The sequence below is a fragment of the Excalfactoria chinensis genome, chromosome 5 (assembly GCF_039878825.1).
Source record: "Excalfactoria chinensis isolate bCotChi1 chromosome 5, bCotChi1.hap2, whole genome shotgun sequence".
Classification (NCBI taxonomy): domain Eukaryota; kingdom Metazoa; phylum Chordata; class Aves; order Galliformes; family Phasianidae; genus Excalfactoria; species Excalfactoria chinensis.
Window position 1 is genome coordinate 32,042,159 of NC_092829.1, and position 20,769 is coordinate 32,062,927.

At 39.2% G+C, this 20,769-nt stretch overlaps 1 protein-coding gene across 2 annotated transcripts in view; it reads right to left on the reverse strand.

Moving 5' to 3' along the window:
* Positions 1-20,769, reverse strand: part of MIDEAS (mitotic deacetylase associated SANT domain protein) — a 52,443-nt gene that overhangs the window by 18,222 nt on the left and 13,452 nt on the right. Inside the window, exons 2-3 of one of the 2 annotated variants that reach the window (XM_072338258.1) lie at positions 9,440-9,545; positions 3,613-5,299 (exon numbers count right to left, since the gene is read on the reverse strand). In XM_072338258.1, the coding sequence (XP_072194359.1) occupies positions 3,613-5,064 (1,452 nt within the window). In that variant the 5' untranslated portion in view covers positions 5,065-5,299; positions 9,440-9,545. The remainder of the gene's footprint in view (positions 1-3,612; positions 5,300-9,439; positions 9,546-20,769) is intronic. The other variant, XM_072338257.1, reaches the window with a different exon arrangement.

Genomic DNA, 20,769 nt, shown 5'->3' on the forward strand with positions numbered 1-20,769 from the left:
GCATTATTGGAAGAAAAAGAATACTTGACAAAAACATGATCAGCATTTGTTAGAATTAGTTGAGGGTTCTCTCAAGTCTCAAACATTTAACCATGTAACTTCCACAAAGGTTCTTCAGTTTCAGTAATGACTATAAGCTGCAAATTATTAATTTCAAATATTAGACTTCAGTACCAGAAAAGACTGAGACTTGGTAACCTTAAATTTCTCACACAGAAAGAAAGAAAAAAAAAAAGCCAAGTTTCTAGTGTATTTTTTCCAATTTACTCAACAGAAGCAGCTTTCCTTATTTGTAAGCAGAGCCTTTGAGATTCGCATACCAAACTGCCCAAAGAACTTTTGTTCAGTAGAATCAACAAAGCATAACTAGAAGTCAGCTCGTTTTGCACTGGTGTTACAGCTTCCACATCTCTGCTTTCTTTTTCTCATGGCAATTCTAAAAAACTGAGTTTCCAGGATGTGAGAATGGATGATGAGTTACTGGACAGACACATGGGTACTGGAACACCAAATAACTTCAGATACTGATAAGCGGTTTCTACTCCTTCAAATGACTATCTGCATGTTCATTCCACTCTAGGACCACTCCTTCAAAGTAATTGCTGGTACACTTGGAAGCCAGATGTCAAAGGACAAATTTCAACAACACCTCCCTTCAGGGATGCAAAAGTCCTTCTCAAACTCCAGACAAGCATGATCTAGAAGCTGTAGAAAATGCTTCTTCAGGCACTTCAGAACATCTCTCAAACGTCATGCTCTGTTTGGAAAGTGATTATTATGCAAATTCATTCTCTATCAGAGTCTCAACCTAATGAGGAATTTACGTGAACAGATTTATGAAGTGGAAACTAAGGCACATTATTTCTCAGGTATGATGAGAAATCATATTCCACTAAGAACACCTAATCCTAATAAAAATCTTAGCATAAGAAGATTCTGTTGTAAGGTTTCAAAACTCTCCTGTTGTTTCAGTGTTGTTACAGATCAAGAGAGCTGGCTTCACTGGAGAATTGATGTACTAGCTTTAGTTGGTGTACAAATAACCAAACAGTTGGAAGGACTAGACTGAAGTCCCACTTTGATAATATATTTATACTGAGAGAAGTGCAATCCCACTATCACAAGATGCCAGAGCTTGAAGCTGGAGCTCTAGACTCTCCAAGATGCCTAAATCCAGGTGTTAAGCCTGGGCAAGTAAAATCAATCAGAACAAAGAGATTTAGGACTTCCTATCTGCAAGATATTTTATTAGAGTAGCAGAGGAAGCTTTATCCCATAAATGGCACTGGAGTTTCAAAATTTGGCTGCTTGACTGGAGGTATCATCCCCCATTGTGTGACAACGAAACACAGAACTGAGAAGTCACATTTGGCATCAACTGGCACAGAGTGTTCTGTAGAAGGAATTCATGAGCTCTGAGAACCTCTCTTCACTCCAGAACGGTAACTGGTAGCCTTGATTTTGCAGTCAAGTGATTTATTTGAATAAAACTAAATAATTTTCTAAACAGTTTGATTACACCCAGAGGTAGGCAAAAAGGAATCATCAGACAAGGGACGGGACCATCATTTGTCAAACTGCTAGTGATTTTCAGCCAGTTCCGTATCCCTATTAAAGAAGTGGTGGTAGGAAGCTGCTGGACAACTCCAACAAGTGCAACCTGTTGCATTTCCATTTAGACTCTTGCATAAATACTGATGAATGCACTACTGGCCTAGAATCTTTCAGTAGATCCACAGAAACCCATCAGTCATTTTGGTATTGACCATGTGTACTCCTTAAGTCACCTCTAAAAGAAGTCACATGCAGCAGATATATTCAAAATGAAACAGTAATACTAAGAGTTGAGATTTCACTGCAATCTGTAAGCAGCAAAAAAACACCTGAAAAAGGCAGACACGGTAGATGGGCAGCTCTGGTGCAAAGCATCATTTATGACACTGCACATATATTTTGACACTGCTGTCCAAAATAATGTTTTCACATATACGTGCACCTACTACACTGGAACATTCAAACAACTAATTGAAATTATGAATATATCTTCTTTCATCAATAATTTAATCCTATAGCCCAATCGTATGCTCTTTGCATAACCTGTACTAGGGAAGGCTCCTTGGTTGTTTCTGTCAGACAGACACTGGTAAGAGAAGACAACTCTCTTGAAAGTGTTTTCTTTTTCTCTCATGTAATATCCAGTCTCCTTAGAGACAAAGTTTATCAGACACCGGGTAAGAATTTTAGCCTCCTTCCAAACCTCATCCTGGAAGCCTGAAGATATCCAAACACAAAATGCTCTTCAGCTAGTGCCTCCATGGAAGCAACCAAGAGCGAATGAGCATCTGTCAAAATGTTTCTCTGGTCTTTGCATTATAAATCAAAACACAAGCAGACAAGCCTTGAAGTGATTAATTTCTTGTTTCACCTGTCAGGCCCATTTCCCAGCGCCTTAGTGAGCTTTGTCCTGCCACTGTGTAGATCAGACTGCAGTTTGTATCACACCTGCTGGTAAACAGCTTGTTCAACTGGTATGAGAGCAAAAAGGATTCATGACAGTGACAGCCACTGGTTGCTGTACAAAAGCCCAGCTCTTTTATTCAAGAAGCATATATCTCTATGGAAAAACCAATCCCAGCCACAGGCAAATTAGAAAAAAAGAATATCAACAGAAGGGGAAAAAAAGTAATAATTCCTTCCCTTTGTTGTCTGATTGGTCAGCAACTTGAGCAGCAAACCTGTAGGTAAAAGTAGCTCATGCTGTAAAAGTAGCTCACAGCTGTATTTCATCACTCCCTAGCAACAAAGCTTCCAAAGAAAAGTGTATCTTAACTTCTCATAAGAGGGACTCGTTGAAAGATTAGTCTAACCACACCCCAAAGAAAACTGCAAAGCACACCTCATAGACAAACAACAAAAATGCTACCGTAACTCTCTCCTGTGCTAACGTTGAGCCTTACCATCTTGCCAAACTGTATTCATACTGGACAGTTAGACTGATGGAACACTAAAAGGGTAGTAGAGAATTACCTTGTCACTCAATACAATTTCTTCCCTGTTCAAGTCCTACAGAAAATCTACATGCAGACTTTGTCCTCAGATTTTCAAACTCTGAGCAGCTGCTGCTGGACATTCTCAGGGAAAAAAAAAGATACCCTTATGACCAGCACATCTTATTAAATTAGGCTTCCTTGGGCTTTTAATATATGTGAAATATTGAACAAGCAAATAGCATTAAGTAATTTTAGATAGTACAATTTAGAAACATTTCAACATCTAAAACTATAAAATAGCAGGTAAGCAGTAGCCTTAACATAAAAGGAAGAGAATGGTCAAAAGATATTTAACTGTTCATATTCGTCACCCTACATTCCTGATCAGCCTGCAGCCTAAGCAGAAAACATTTTTTTTTAAGTCCTGAACTAAAATTTCATTCAGTATTAGTGAAGTATAACTGCCCTTATGACTATACAGAGCTGCCCCTACTGCACTGCAGCACTTCTTGCATCAAGAGACAATCCGATCCTGCATAGTACATAAATTCCTTTTCATTTCAGCCCTATTTTGTTGTCTAAAATAGCCCTCATGCTACACTAGCTAGGATGTATGCCTTACCTTCTGAAGAGAAGCCAGCTCAACAGCTTTTTGGGCCAAAGTTAGCAAATTGGCTTCTTGAGAAACACGCCTTCTCCTTCGTGTACTTTGGATTACACCACCCCTAACACCCTGAAAGTCATTAGTTCTTGGAGTGTTTTCTTCTGCTGCTACTGGCTGTTTCTCCGCATCTCTGCCATTCTGAGCGATGGCATGCCTGTCCGTTTCCATCTGGCACAGTTCACTATTGGCTAGGACATCCTTCTGCCCCTGATCCATTCTCTTGGGATGTGAATAGCTACTTTTGTTATGAGTCAGTGATTCAAGCGGCTGCTGTAATGGGACCTCTTGCTGATGTGTTTGCCAGTGATGGAGAAATAAATTGCCAGATTGCTCTTCTGCCTGCTTGGAAGCTGTCACTTCTCCTGTAGATGTCATCAGGACACCTTCTTTAGAGAGTCTCCGTGACCTTCTTGGAAAAGGAATCTGGGTCTGAGGTAGCACGGTCTGTTGGTTCTGCTCTGTTAGAGCTTTGAATAGTTCCTGGTTCCTCTCTGACTGCTGAAACTGGTGCGCCATCATGTGATGCTGAGGTGCCGCAGCTGCCACATGAGGCTGTGCTATGGAAGTAGTTTGCTGTAGACCAAAAACTTGTGTGGCAGCCTGTTGTTGCTGCTGCTGCTGAGGATAGAAATTTTCAAACAGTTGTAGCTGGGGAAGAGCTTGCTGTTTTTGTTGAGCAGTAAATGCTGGAGTGGAAGAAGCTGGGGCTTCTTGAAAGACATGCAATAATTCAGGAAGACCTTGCTTCTGGCCTTGGTGACCAAATGCAAGCTGAAAAGGCTGTAATGGCAGACTTTGATTCTGCTGCTGCTGTTTCTGCATCTGATGAAAGGAATTCATTTGTGCTTGCTGTCTAACCAGTGCTTGCTGCTCCAGCTGAGCCTTCTGGGACATCATTTGTTGGACTGCATCTTCATACAAATCCATCTGAGACACAAATACTCCTTTCTCTTGATTTCTTTTAAGGGCTTCTGGGTGACCATAGAAGCCTGGGGCACCTGCACTGGCATGGGGTCCTTTTGGATTGCTCCCAAAAACCATACTGTGGTTCCACATTGCAGATGGAGATTGCCAGTGGGCATCGCCTCTCTCTGGCAACCTGTTTCCCATTAGTGAATTCTGCCATTTGACAGCTGTTACTGGCTGGGACATCATCACTGATTCTCCCCTATCTTGACTGTAAACTGAGTTCATCAAAGCAACGTTGCTGGGGGCACTTGTTAATCCTGCTGTGTGAGGAATCTCCATGGTTTGGGAGGCTGGAATATTCCCTCCATGACCATAATACTGTCCTTCTTTAAGCTGCTGCTGTGGCTCTTTTGATGACGCAGTTATATCTTGCTCATTAAAATAAGTAATTCGTTTCCCAGTCCTTTTGGTTGAAGACTTTTGCTGAGCCTGAAGATTCATGATTCAGTCTATTCTTCCAACTGCACACACCGTATTTATAATACACCCATCCCTGAGACTGGGGGAGAAAAGGCACATAAATCTCTCTTTTCCATTCAATATTAGTAATAAGGGGCAGGAAAGAAGTCCAGATGAAAGTGCCTCCACTTCCTTTTTCAATGTGCGCTTCTCACACTTCTTTTCACTCTTATCCTTTGTTGTTCACAGGTCAGTAGGGTCCACTTAGTTGTAGGTCCTGAAATAGAGAAGCAACTACAATGAATCATTAACAGACAAATGGAATATAAACACTCATGCAATAAGCAGTTACGTGCATATTTGTCCTATTTCTGATGGAAACAAAGATCAGGACAGTGTGTGTAAGAAATAATAGATATGACTTGCTGAGAGAATGTAAAACAACTTAGTTTTACAAAGTAGATATAATACACTTGCATGATGCAATACCCAATTGCACACAGGCTTCTGACTAATCAAACTCTAAAAGCTTTTCTCTTAAACTCTCATCTGGACAATTAGCCAGGATAATCTGAACTCAAAAACACAAAGCAAAACAAAACAAAACAAAACAAAACCCTCATGACTCACCAAAGAGAAAAATAATGTGTCAGGCCACATTTCCCAAAGACACTCAAACACACTACAGCTGCAGCCAAACACACAGCAAGATGCTCCAGTGAATGTTTTGAAGAAAAGAATCAGGCAACAGCCCATCACCCCCTATTAACTCCCCATCATTATAGTTGCTTTCTGTCATGGTTTTGGCTGGGATAAAGTTAATTGTCTGTATGATGATGCGTTTGGGGTTTTTGGTGAAAACAGTGGTGATGTTTTACTTATGGCAGAGTAGTGCTTACACAAAGAGCCAAGGACTTCTTCTCATGTTGACCTATCACAGAGAAAGCTGGGGGAAACAGGAAGCTAGGAGGGGGCACTACGTCAAACTGACTAGAGGGATTTTTCGTATAACATGGCATTGTGCTCAACAGTAACTACTGAGGAAAAGAAAGAGGGAACATTCGCAGTGAAGTTTGTCTTCCCAATGAAGTAAAATGCGCGATGAGCCCTTGTTTCCTGGGAGTGGCTGAACATCTGCCTGCAGATAGGAAGTAGTTAATGGATTCCTTGCTTTGTTTCACTTGTGCACCTGGTTTTTGCTTTATCTAGCAGATTGTCTTTATCTCAGCCTGCAAATTCTTCCACTTTTCCCGTTCTGATTCTTTCCCATCCCACCTGGGGAGAGTGAGCAAATAGTGGTCTGGTGCTGAGCTGCCTGCCTGGCAAGACAAACCATAACACTTTCCAATTCAGAGCTACCTATCAGGCATCTACATGCTCCAAAATAGGGCCTGCTCAAGCGTTAAGATGGCTTTTTTCAACAGCTGAAAGCAACTGTTCTTTCTCAGGTCACACTCATGGCAAAGCAGTTCAGGCAGATCATTACAACTGGTCCCAAACACTAGCAAACATTTTGTTGTAAAGCTACAAACTTAACAGAGAAAGTTTTTCTGGATCATGGAGCCTAGGACAGCTCCTGTCTTCTTTTCCCTGGGGGGTGGGCAGGAAAAAAAAGTAGCCACAAATTTAGGCTTTAAAAGCCCAAGGATTTATGCCTAACATGTATATAGTACATATACAATTATTTCTAGCAAGACGCCTGTAGCCTTTTAAGATTTACTTTTACATTTAGTGAAATTGTTAAACTGATAACAAACAAGTAATGATAGGCAAGTCTCTGTTACTGTCTCTTCTTGATATACACTTCAAGACAGATTATGCCAATATAATTCTGAAAAACTAAGATATTTTAAGATGGATTTAAGATATTAAGATATTTATAGCATACTTTTTGCCATAAAATCAAGTTTCCTTTGATGAATGAACTTAATTCTCAGGCATTGGAGGCGCAGGTACAAACAACGATTATAGCTCTGTACTTCTTCAGGGATTTTGCAAAACGTTTGGGACTTTCCCACCTGAGCTGAGCTGGTCATCAAGAATTATGGGGAAAACTTTTAATAAAGCATCATTTGTAGGTAACAACTAAGCGGCCTTAAATCTCAGAGACCTGAAAGCATCAAAGAGAAACATTTTTCTTGACTGACGAAAACAGGTTTGCAAATTCACTATTACCTGCTACTAAAATAGTACACTTTAGTCCAGAGTCACAAAGTGTTTTAGAAACAAATTGTGCAGTTTAGGGATCAACTGCAGGAGGCATCTCTTCTTCCTTTATATGAAAAGGCAGTTTTCCTATTTGTACTGTACGCACTCAAAGGAATTTTCAAAAAAGAACAAGGCTACTGCTCATAAAAACTGTCCTTGAATTTCACAAATCTGCACAAAGCTGGCAAGATTAACACACACACTCCACCAAAACCTGAAATAAATCCTTTAGCCTCTTTGTATAATATGAAAAATAATAAGAAAGAAGTATACAGCACACTGAAGTTCAGTAACTTGAGTTTCCTCAAAACGGATATGGCTACAGTGCAAGCTTTAATACTATGGCAGAGTTGGTAGTGTGACGAGGAGGAAAAGACAAAGGGTTTAAATTAACTTATGCAACTTCCACCTTGGAGGCCAGGCTTGGCTCTGGTTCTAGTGGAACCATAGGCCTGTGTTTCACAGAGCAGTGACTCACTTCCTCAGTCTGTTACATAGCTGTTCCCTCCACTCCCTCCCCCTTCACCCTGGCTACAAACCATGGACCTCTGCCACCACATATCACAGAGCCAGGGCGTTCCTTCCTTTTCTAAGTGCAACTTCTCAGCCCGTTTTCCAGTCCTCTTTCAACAAGACTAAAGAAACTCTAGAAGAATTTATGGATGTGTGAGATGGAAAAAATATATATATATTTAAATTATAACTAGTACATCAATGAGTGAAAACTTACTTGATGAAATCCCATTTCAAAATGTCACTATGAAAAGAAAAAATATTCCACAACAGGAAGCTGGATGCATGATAGCAAAAACGTAGAGGTGGAAAGGTTGGTATATGCCTCCCAGGAGCGTTAATGTTATTCTCGCTCCTTGCTTTTTGTATCACTGCTAGAAATTTATCAGAGCTAACAGCTTAATCACAGTACCTGATTAATAACTACAATAGTGGTTTATACTATCTTACTTTCTGAGATTATTACAAAGTATTTCCCCCCCAAACCAATCTTATACTAGTTTTCCATCCACTGATGTTTGTGTGCTTTTCTATTGATCAATCACATAATTATGATTGAAACAACAACACTTTGTGTGTGTGTATCAGAACAATGCCACGAGCTCAAATTTAAACCTGTAACACAACATTTAGAAGCTCTGCCGAAACACATTTTCTACTCTTTGAGGAAGAATACAAAGATAATTACCCAAAAGCAGGTATGCAACTTCAACGCTTACTTTAACCCTTAAAAAAGAAACAAACAAAACAAATCAACCAACCAAACAAACCACCCACCACACCCATGATGCTCATCCTAGAGATGGGTGAAGTTTGCAACCATCACCCTCAAAACTATCCAGAAGACCTTTAGCAACAGAGTTCTCTATTGTTGCGTTTATGGGACTCTCCAAGCCTCCACTTGCTGTGGATAATCCACTACTAGATAGGGAGCCATGGGTATTACAGAGCCTAGAATTATCCTCACTCAGGAAGGAGATGTAGAAAGAGTAATGACACAAAGTTCTCAAAAGCTAAACTAAACTAAAATAAAATAAAAAATCAGAGCTAAGTTCCAGGAGGGATTATGCATCTCTGTGTTGTACAAGGAGACTTCTAAAAATATGGCTTGCCACTTACAGAAGTTACCTTGTCACTCTACAAGACTGTAGTGATTGAAGAACTGAAATTACAGCAGTACAAAAACAGACATAGTGAAAACGATACTACTGGAGAGGAAAAGTGTTACAGGTACTTTAAACTAAAAGCAGTGAAAATTGCAACTCTCCCAACTGCGTGCAAAAATAAAGAAATTGTAACTGAGAGGTCTCCAAGAGGAGGGGACTTAGCACATTTAGTGTTGGATAATAAAATATCACAACATTAATTTTTATGATTTTTTGTAGGTCATCTTAATAACAATAGTCCATAGTTTAAGCTGAAGTGATAGATGTTGAAGCTGCGGCATGACTGTTCTGCAGGAAAGCTCACACTTGGCAGCTTCATTGGCTGAGCAGAGCTAGCTCTATGACTAAGCAGGCTTCCCTCCCTGAGTTCAAGGGATGAGCTCATATTATCATCATCCGAACCAATTACCTGCTCTGAGGTTTCGTTTTACTCTAATTTCAGCACAAGAGTCAGACTGAAGTAGCAAAGTGACAGCACACTTCCAGGCTTAAGTGTGCTTTGGAGCACTGAATCTCTGATGAGTTCTTACCTTCAAACAAAGCACAGTGCCAGTTCTGACACCATAATTCCCAGAAGATAATGTGTCTTAACACCTCAGTATATCTGGAGACATGATATTCTGCATTGCTTTTACACTGCACAGAGAAAAAGCAAAACCTAACATCAGTACACTTAGTTTTAATAACTGTAAAATTTGGCACACACTGTCACCAGTTACTTTCACTTCCAGGAACTCCTGGCACGTAAGAACAGCTTCCAACTTTTCTTCAGAAAAATGCCAACTGAATGTCACCTCCTTTATTACTGCAGATATTTTTAGATTTCTAAGGGTTGTGGGCTGGTTTTTTAATTATTATTATTTTGTTGTGTGTGTGGTGTGTTGTTCAGCTTTTTCTTCTAGATTAACAGGAATGTCGGATTAGATAAGCATATTCAGTGGATACGAAAGCTGTATGTTCCTTCGTTCCATGAAATACTGTAAGTTACCTGTGGCACATTACTGAGAGAAGTTAGAGTTAGCATTTTTGGCTAAAATTTCTCCAGCATATCCGCACTAGAGCCCTACTAAAGAAAATATAAAGCATAGAAAATCCATCTCCAGTTTAGGAAATGTCATCTGGAAGATTTAAATATATAACGGGACTGAAGAGGTCTCTCAGTTAAATAACTTCAAGATACATAGATCTGAGGAGTGCAGGACCGAGGCATTCAGAGTCGCACACTAGGCAAGCGACAGCCCTCAGGTCCCAGTAATAGATTTCACCTAACTGAAAACAGCTTCTGAAGAATTATTTAGACATCCTATCCATTGCAACCACGCAATCACTATTTATCCTTACCCTGGAGAGCTTATTATAAAAACTTTTTATTTCCATGCATTTTTCTTAAACTAACATTAAAAAGGTTATTAATTTGATGGACAAGCAGAAAACATCCCATTGTCATCACTTCTTATAACAAGTCCTTCTTTACATCTCTTTTAACACTTTTTCTCTGTATATGCAATGAACTCTCATCATTACTTCCTCTCTTTCTTTACACACTATCTTCCATTAAGTACAAATACTTCACAATTTCACATACCAAGTTTGTGACCTCACACAAAGAAGTAACATTAAACACTACTCTTCAATTTATCTGCTGAGGGCCGTGCAGTCCTGTGCTTTGCTCAGTTATCTGCCACACCTCCTACATTTGGCATGATAAGCAGGTTAATACTGTGCAGATTCCTCATGTCTTTTGGGACTGTTTGCAGGCAATGTTCTCTGACAGAGAATGGTAGAAACAACTTTGGAAAGACTGATTTCACCTCAAACCTTGAGAAAACTAAGGAAGCAGAAAATAAATAGTAGAAAGCATCTTCTGTTTCACCACTATAATCCTAGTTTTTATGTATTTCAATTGTATTTTTTTTTATGTGATAAACAAAAAATGTTCCTGGTGTTAGCTAATGTACATTTTCAGCTTCACAACCTCAGATCCTTGCAGGGAATCTGTCAAATTAGAGCAATGAGATCATTTCCCCTTAAACAAAACCCTCTTGCTGCCAGCAACTCAAATTACTGATCTCCCCTTAGAAAGCTCAATTACTTAATGTTAATTAACAGATTCCACGAATAACTGTTGCATTTAAGTCAGATGTAGAAAGCTAACCAGCGCCCTGAGAAAGCAATCTAGCAGTCCTCCTTGAACTTGCTCATCACATCATCAAATCCAGTACGTATTAAGCTGGTAAGAACCATGACACACATTTTACTAATGAGGAACAGAGGGGAAGGAACTCACTTCTGAGATCATGCAACAAACCAGGACTAAAAAAAAAAAAAAAAAAAAAAAAAAAAAAAAAAAAGAAAGAAAAATCAAGAACAAAATATAGGATACTACTTATCAGTGCCCCTCCATACCAAGAAGGGTACGAATAGGATGAGCTACTTACAATCACATAGTAAAGGCAAAGAAAATTGAACTCCTGCAGTGCAGTAGCGGGACAGAGATAATTCAGTGGGTGGGTTTTGTTTCTGTTTTTGTTTGTTTCGTTGGTTTTTAATGTTTTTAAATGACTGGAGATTTATGGCATATCACAAACAAGGTATTTTTCCAGTGAAAAGAAATTGGTCTCTTATCAAACTGCCACAAATTGCAACAGTCTTGGGTAAGAACCAAGGCAGTGATGAAAATATGGGACAGTTTTTGTATTTGGTAGAGGATTTGTAAAGCTTTTGCACAGCTTGTCCATGTCCTATGCATATGAAAACAGCTTCAATCTCTCCCTCAGAAGCCTCTCCCACACACGTACTTTGTCACATTTTCTTTCAGACAGCAGCATCAGAATTCCTACAGATTGTTGGCAGCCTCCCACTCACCACCTTCAGACACCTTCAGCAGGAAGGCTAACAAGCTTTCCTACAGGTTGCCCTAGGAGGGAGAAAGGGAAACTAGAAAATTGACATTGCTTGTAACCTCAGTACAAGGCAGAGCATAACAATCTACCTGATAGATACAGGGAGAAGGCTGAAAGCAACTGAGTAACAAGAAAGCCAAGTTCAAGAAAGCCAAAAAGGTAAATGGAGAATGATGGTTTAATGTCCCTTTCAGTGCGCTTTATACAGTAGGGCATTTTCCACAGATGATTAGAAAGCCTGTCTCTGTAGTGAAAGGCATGTTTTTCAGGAGTCCAGCACAACAGAAGAGCAGCAACAGAAGCTCAAAGTGAACAGGAAAAAACTGAACGGTCTCCAGTTTAAAAGATGACAGCAATAAGCCAAGTATCAACTACTCCACCCTTCCTAATAAGAGACTAATATAGACAACTGTATCAGAGGGAAGTCCTAAAAATCAATAATGTCCCAGGAAATGGGAAGCCTTATTGTTCAAACAGCATAGCAAAAAATGAATGTTTTACAGCTTACCCTTCATTGGGAGTAAAGGATCAAAGGAAAATGGCTTCACAGACAATGACAAGAAGAAAAAAGACAATCCAGAGCACTTGAGAACTTTCACCATTGCTTGAAGGGTGCCTGCCTGGGACTAGAACACACATGTCCAAGTGAACAGACATACTAAAGCCTTCTATGGACAATGAAAGTTTTCACACAACTGGTCTATTTCTATTGCAGAGGAAGGCAGAAGCTGTGACTGACTTCCTCAGGCACAGCACAGTTAAGATGACTTTGCTAGCACTTCCACTTTCCCATTTCAGAGGCTGGGAACTGATAAATATGTATTAAATCACTCAGCATGCATTCAGAAGTGAAATCCATTAGCTTTGTGACATGAAGCAGAGGAGAGAATGGCTGTGCTGAAGGAAGATCAGGTAGCAGGTATTACACCACCTTGTGTGATGAACTGCTGATGCTATTTACGTCATTCCAGACACAGCATCATGCGTCGATTACCTACAGTGAGCAAAACAATGCAAAATGTACAATTGCCACATTGTTTGGGAAAAATATGCACACTCGAGAAGAAGGTACTAACTATAGAAACAGTTATAGAACTAGAGAAATACAAATCCTACTGGAGTAAAATATTCTGCTCTACTGAATTGAAGAATGGTAGAGATTTGGAGTGGCAGTGAAAACGAGTTCTCAGGTATGTTATTTAATTGAGCAGCTTTCCTTTACATTTGAATGCTCAAAGTTCACCCAAGCATGCATTTTGATTATATTTTGGCCTACCGCTTACACCTAGGGACATCATTTTTCCATTCTCCAACTAAGCATATTGATGTGTTCTACTACATGGTATGATACAGAGAGAAAGGCTATTTATTTTAATAATAAGGTTTGGAAGCACCGTGGATGTGTCTCAAAAGGAAATTTTCAGATAACAGTTATATAAAGATGGGAGTTCTGCATCTTCAAGGAGCCTGACAAAATTAACCTATGGTTTGGGCTGCCCTCCTCAATTCAAGCTGTAAGCTCAGCACAAATCTTGGAGGATCGCTTTTCAATTTCTGTTATTTTCCACTTAGTTTTAAGAAGATGAAAAAGACACAAAAATCATCACAGAGAAAATATCTATTAAGAGCTGATGATTATTTTGTCCTTACTGGCATACACAAACATGCCTCCCAGAACAAAATCACACGGATGAGAAAAGACAGCTATTAAAGAAACAGAGTGGAATTCTAAAACTTAATAGACATAAACTATGAAGGGGGAAAAACAATAACAGAAAAAGGATCCATTTTTGAAGGAATTGATGGTGTTGTTTCTAGCAGCTCTTAAAAAGGAACTACACTGAATACAAATTAGTTTCTCAGTTTAATTTATCCAAGCAAAAGTTTGACTGGTATTTCCAAAATAACTGAAGTTTTGCCCAGTGCTCATTTTGAGAAGACAAAAGATCCATGATTCATAGCAGACCCTTAGCTGTCATCTTGCACTGTAACAACATGCAGTTCTCGGAGAGAACTATGAGAAAGAGACAGCTACGTAAACCAGACTTTTGTAAACAAAAATGCAGGAAGGCCCTTCTTTACAAATGGCTTTAAAACACCGTGCAGAATTACACTTTAACAAAATATATACAGAGCACATTCTAAAATTAGTTAATGTTTATAAACTGTACTGAAGTTTAGAATATTAATTATAATCCATCATAGTGACAAATACTGTGAACTGAAATACTTTAAGCAGCCTTAGAGAGCAGAGAGAGCAATTAAGGAATATGAACCACTGCTTCCAGTCTTTGTAAAGTTACTTGAATGTCCTATGCTTTCCCACTGGAAACCGGTTAATAGTTCTTCTAATTGTAAGCTCCTAGACAGCTATTTTAAGCTTTTTTTTTGTTTGGAGCTGTCAGGGAAGGCAGTTGCTAGCAACAAAGAGAGCAATGCTCACTCCAACATACAGGAATTACGGAAGGCTCTCTAAAGTCAGAATGACAGAGAGCAAGCCAAAAACTGCTTGTTCTCACACAGCTGACATAGCCGCAGTGCATCCTTCACTCTACATGCCTCTCCCACCACAAACACACCAGCTGCAGAACTGGATGGATACACCCCAGAGACAGACTAAATCTCTCTGCACTTTTGCCCTGAGTAAAAAATGCATGTGATCGCATTAGACTATAGCAAGAAAAACTGCTGCAGATTCAGTTATTTCCATCTTTATCTCTCTAGTACTCCAACACAAAGACAGACAGACTTCTAAGTGTCCCAGTATACACAGTTTGGGTGCTTCACCCATTCCTTCAAGAGTTTGTAAGAGGTAAGAGCCTAGATATTATAGGAGAAGAAGAAAGGGAAAGGTCAGAGAGATGGTACTTTCCATTCCCTTAAGCTTCTTCATGAGAAATACAAATGCACTTAACAGTTTGACTATAGCTCCTGGAATACATGCATTATACCATCCAGCAGTCATCACCAGCTTCACATGGCTGGCTGGATGAAAAGCACAGGGAGAACTTGAGAGGATCTGGGATCAAATTCCAGCTCTGCTACAGACATATATCTCAAGCAAGACACTTCAGATTCATTCATAAAATGAGAATAACACCTGAAACCCAATACCTTGATATTCATTAAGTACTTGGAGGTAATAAAAGTGATGTTATCTTTAACACTACCTGCTAATACACCAGACAAAGATTCTTCCACAAAAAACTTAAGTGTAATTTGAGACATGATGCAATAGCATAACAATAACCAAAGAAGAGAGAGGAAGCCAAAAATACGAAGGCAAAAAGGTCACATGAATATTAACACACAGTTGTTCTTTTGTTATACGCCTCTCTCCGCACTACTCTGCCTAGAAATATACTTACCTAAGCTAGAGCAGGGCTGATGACAGTTTGTCCACATCCACATTTGCAGCCAAACAGATGCCAGAACTGACGGAGCTTTTACAAAAACTACTAATAGCAGAGATAGAACTTCAGATTTCTAAAATAATGCATTTTAAGAAGTCTTGTCACTTCTGAGTATGAGAATCTCCTTATTGCACTTGTATGTTATGCTATGATCAACTGTGCAGCTAAGCAAATGGAAATTAAGAGTAAATATAGCCATCACAGAACTTCAACGAATGAGGGGCCTTGAAAACACTCAGATTTTGGCTTCCTTAGTTGAAGAATCAGAGCATCATTCAGGCCCCTGGATTCAGAGCTCCCTGCCAGTTACCTGCCCAAAACCAGACCCTCCTCCATTTACAGTAAGGGATTTCAATGGAGGAAAGAACAGATGGTTGGCACCAATGCTGGATTTTATCCAAAGTAAGCTTCATCCATTCCTACAGTGTACTTACTGACCAAACCAGTGCTGTAAAGCACTTTGACAACCAGGCACAAGCAACACCAGTCTCGAACTTACTCAGAGCAAAATCAGAAACCTCCTGAAATAAGCAGCTCTACAGCCTTAGTTGAAACAAAATGATCTGTCCTGCACTTAATAACTGATATGGAAAAAAACTGCTCGATATCAGCACAAGGAAAAGTATCCTTTACTAAGAATCATTGCCAAACTATTTTAAATTGAGCAAAGAACTCAATTGTTAGAAAAAGACAAAATTAAAGTCACAATGATTGTTAAACATGAAATGAAAAACAAAAGCTTTTGTGTTTATCCACCTGCACATGGAATTTTGTGAGAGTTAAGCAGTTTAGAAATATAACACGCATTTACATTTCTTTCTATATGTATCTAGTTCACTCTATAAGCACATTCTAACTGAAGTTATAATATTCTGGGTCACTCACTCAATATTATGCTTTACAAACTATATTTGCTGAGGATATGACTGCCAATAAAACCAACAGTAAAGTCCCTTCTACTTGTGAAAAAACAGGCCATAAATGATACACACCATCTTACTGGAAAAGCAGGTAAGTTCTAAGCAGTTGTCCATTCCAAAATAAATTGCTAAGTATTTAAAAATAATCATAATAAGTTTCAGAACAACAACAACAACAAAGCGCTAACTATGTAACCAACTCTTAAAGTACATGGATTCAATCAACCTGATCCTCCTACACTGAAGAAAAAAGAAATTGTGAGACCAGTGCTCCTTTACAATCATAACACATCTGGCTTTTTTCCACCAGCAGGATAACACTCATCTCAAACAGATCACTAGTGCAACCTACATCCCACAGCTCCTGATGACTTTACTATTTTTAACAGGTCTCCAAACAATAAGAAACAATGTCCAGCCTTCTGCCAGCAGGCTGGTGTTTGTTACACAGAAACAGTTTGTTTTCCCAGTTGGAAAAGCATTTAGGATCCATGGACCAACTGAGGCAGAAAAGCATTCTACCAGATTTTACACTGAATATAGCTTCAGTTTGAGGAAAGCAGTAAAAGGAACTTACACACAAACAAACTTGCTGTTATTGGACCTACTTAGTGTTTACATACCACTTTGACACAGCTAAAGCAATAGATTAACGCCAATCATCCAACCTCATCCCATACCTAATGTGCAACATTCTGTACGTTTACTAGGTACACACAGAGAGACAAAGTGACTTGCTTTGCACTAAAGAGTAAACAGGTAGCCAGAAAGACCCCTCCCTGGAGGCGTTCAAGGCCAGTCTGGATGGGGCCTTGTGCAACCTGGTCTAGAGGGAGGTGTCCCCGCCTACAGCAGGGGGCTGGAATACATGACCTTAAGGGTCCCTTCCAACCCAAACCATTCTATGATTCTATGATTTTAAGAGATTATTCTTCTGGATTTCCCTGATTTTCATTCCATCCTCTGTTTAATCCTTCACACAGTGCAACTGAAGACTGTATCCACAAGATGTCAGATAAAGTGTCTTCATTTTAAACACATGCATTCAGATTTAGGGGAAAAAGTATAAAACAATACCAATTTATACATCCTCTAGAACTTTCCCCTTCTTTGTGTCAATACTAAGGCTACTTTGATATCAAATTACAGTGTTTTCTAAGGTAAGTAAAGGTTTGCCCACCTATACCTGTGGAAAACTAACAGCATTTATGGCAGTATCACACAAGAGACCTCTAACCAACCCTCTGCACAGATGCAGTGCTCTGCAGTGCCTTTGTACAGCTCACAAGTTCTGCAGGGGGAGGACTCTGCCATTTCTGTGAACATAATTGAATTGGTGGGGTTGTAGCTTTTTTAAAATCTATAATTTTTTTTAATGACAACAATAGCCAAGTATACCCCCCCCTTATTATCCATGGCTTCATTTCTTGTGCCATAGTACAGAAATTGGATTACAGAATTTTCTATTTTTTGGAGGTATATGGCCCCACAATCACAGAATAATAGCATCATATACTCTTTAACACACATACTCTGGCAACACCTCAGTAAGGGAGGGAAGTGCAATTATTCCCTTTTATAGAAGAGGACAAAGTCAGAGAGGCGCTAAGAAATGGTTTGTCTGAAGAGGTCTATGACAAAATATGGACTGCAGCTCAGGATGCCTTTTAATCATCTCTAGTTTCTTATTCAGTTTGACGTCCCATTCTTAAGTTGGCTAAAGGGTAAATGAAACTTACCTGAAACTTTTATTTCCATTTCAATCTGCCCATGAGATACTACGAAATGCCATGCTTAACAATACATTCAGGAATATAGCAGTCAGTGCAGGTTTCTTGTGGATCTAAGAATATTTTTCTGGCTTTTAATAGAGTTGCTACCTATAAGCCATATATGCACAGTGACATACCAGTTTTGGCCATATTAGTGCCCAGGACTCATGACATTAAGAATAATTTTGTCTAGGGATTAGGTAATAGTGCTGAATAACCACATCACATCTCTGCATGCTGTAAAAAGTTAAAATGAGGAAAGAAGGGAATAAACTGATTTATGCTATGAATAATTTCTCTTTGATACATCTTTTAATCTATTTTTACTATTATGATCATCACTGGCATAAAATCACACGCTTTTAATTCAGAGAAAGAAAAATTGAAGGGGAGCCCTCAAACCCTATAAGGCCACAGTTCTAGTATTTAAATGACATATATAATCCTTTCTTCACAGCCTCATTCCCAAAAACCGCACCATATCCCAGGCAACACAGACAGGCAGTAGCTTTCAGGCACACAGGAAGCTCACACATATGGATTGCTCCTGCCCGGAGGGTACCCTAGAGGAGGTGAGCGCCCACCCCCCTGCATTCTCCAAATGTTTTGGTTAATCCCATCTCCGGGGAAGTTCAGACCACAACTGATGGTGTTTTTTTAGAATGAGCAGCAGCAGCAGCTCAGCCTGCCCGGAACTCACAAGGAGCTGAGGGGCTCTGAGGGGCCTGAGCTGTGCCATGGCACAAACAGCAGCCTTCTGGGAAATGAAAGGGGAAAGCTAAACCAGTGCTTTCGTAGGCACTTGGTTGTGAAATATAATGGAGCGTCATGGAGAAAAAAAATAGGGGCAAGGGTTTAAACACAACACACAAGAGATGAAAGTGTGTCTTGTTTTTCCCCTTTCCATAAAAAGCTAAGTATTTATAGCAGCTGCTCACTAAAATAAAAAGCCTTGAGAGTTATGCGTGAGGAATGTTAAGTCGCAGCATTACATAGAAAGAAAGAACAAGTAATAATTTGGACACAAGTGTGATGAAATTCACCTATTACAGTAGATTAAGATGTTATGTCAACTCTGTTCTTAAATCTCTCACTACTCATATTCCTGGCTTTGTTCTCTCTCTTTGTTAAGTATCTTGAATAATCAGCATGCAATTTTCCCTTGCAGATGAAACATGCTAAATCAGAGTAGCCAAAGTACTGTCAGCCAGAAAGTGAACAGCAGAAAGAAACAAAAAACAAACAAAAATCACACTCATAGCCATCTACATATTTTAAGACCATCCAGAAAATAAGTTCAGATGACAGAGTGACTTCTAAACTTACATCGTTTCTGTATCACGATCATGCAACCTTACAGCTTTGCTTAAGCCAACAAAGTTTCTACCCCTCAGGTATCCTGAGCTCACCCCCTCCAAGATGTAGAACCCCGCGTTTGGCACAAAGCTTCCCACCTGCCCCTGTACAGGAAACCCCCCTCATTGTGAAGCAGCTTCGGATGCCCGAAGTTTCTGGCGTTTTTCAAAGCTGAAGAATTTACTACTTCCAATTTTAAACAGAGACCAAGTACAAAGCTTTGTTTCCATTCTTACTGTATCACAGAAGAGGCTAATGGGAGGAGGACTATGAAGAAGAATAAAATACCACTTTTCTGAAGCCACAAGTGTATTACTCCCTGCAGATGCACTGCCTCCTGCTCCTACATTCCCATCACATTCTGTCCACTTTCTGGAAGATGTTGTCCACTTATAATATACCTACCTAGTTCCACAAAGATATCACTGCTTCAGAAGATGTGAATCATCCAACTAAGCACCTGGAAGAACTATTTACTGTGGTTTCTAATTAAATTCTCAAAGTTCTAATTCCTCTCATTTATTTATTTAGTTCCATCTCACCTAAATGCAATAGGACAGTTTAGGTTAGCTACAAGCCTTAAAATAAAATCAGTTATTCAACACTGTAGTTACGCTCCTCATCTAACTTTTAAAGAAATAAAGGGTTTGCCCACACCTTCTACTTATATTAATACATATACTTTATTTTTACATGTAGATATTTGCACTTTGAAGAGGAGCAAACATTTATTTTCTTGCTATGTTAAGAATACTGGGTGTCAAATTTCACCACTACCATTGCAGGGGCTGCTTATAGCTTGAAAGATTTATTATGAATTCTTGAAAATCTTCTTTAATTTTTCATACACATACCTGTCCCTAACATTCATTACATTTAGAGATGCGGGTTTTTAACAGCAGCAGCAGGGAGAAAAAAATAAAATTAAATTAAAAAAAAGCACAAAGCATTTGTCTGTTGCTCAACTTCCAGTATCACTTCAGTACCACCCCAGACAAATTCTAAAGTAAGCAGATCTGCAAGTCTAATGTTAAAAAAGGAAATTGGTTACCACATTCCAGCTTCTGAAGCTTTTTATACCTTAAGCAAGTAAAGTAACACTTCTGGTGGTTCTTGAATAAATAGTTTAAAATTAAAGCCATAGCAGTAAAGATATTTTGCTTGCCTAGCTGCAGTAGTAAAACTTCCATCAGCAGAATATGAAAGCATTCTTTTCCTGTTCATTGCAAATAAGTAACTCTTCCATGATAATATCCACCTACTCTTTTTCTTGCTATTCAGTGTACTTACAATGATTTCTACTACTGACAGAGATTTAGCTGCTTCACTAAAACTGCCTAGGAATAATTTCCATAGTCATTCTGGGGAGGAGTAAGAGGGATGTATATTTGTAAGTAACACTAACATTTTCCCTTTCTATCCCAAACAACAAACCCAGACAAACTGTATACATACCCAAAAATGATCAGCTTTCCAATTTCACAATTTTGGCTTCA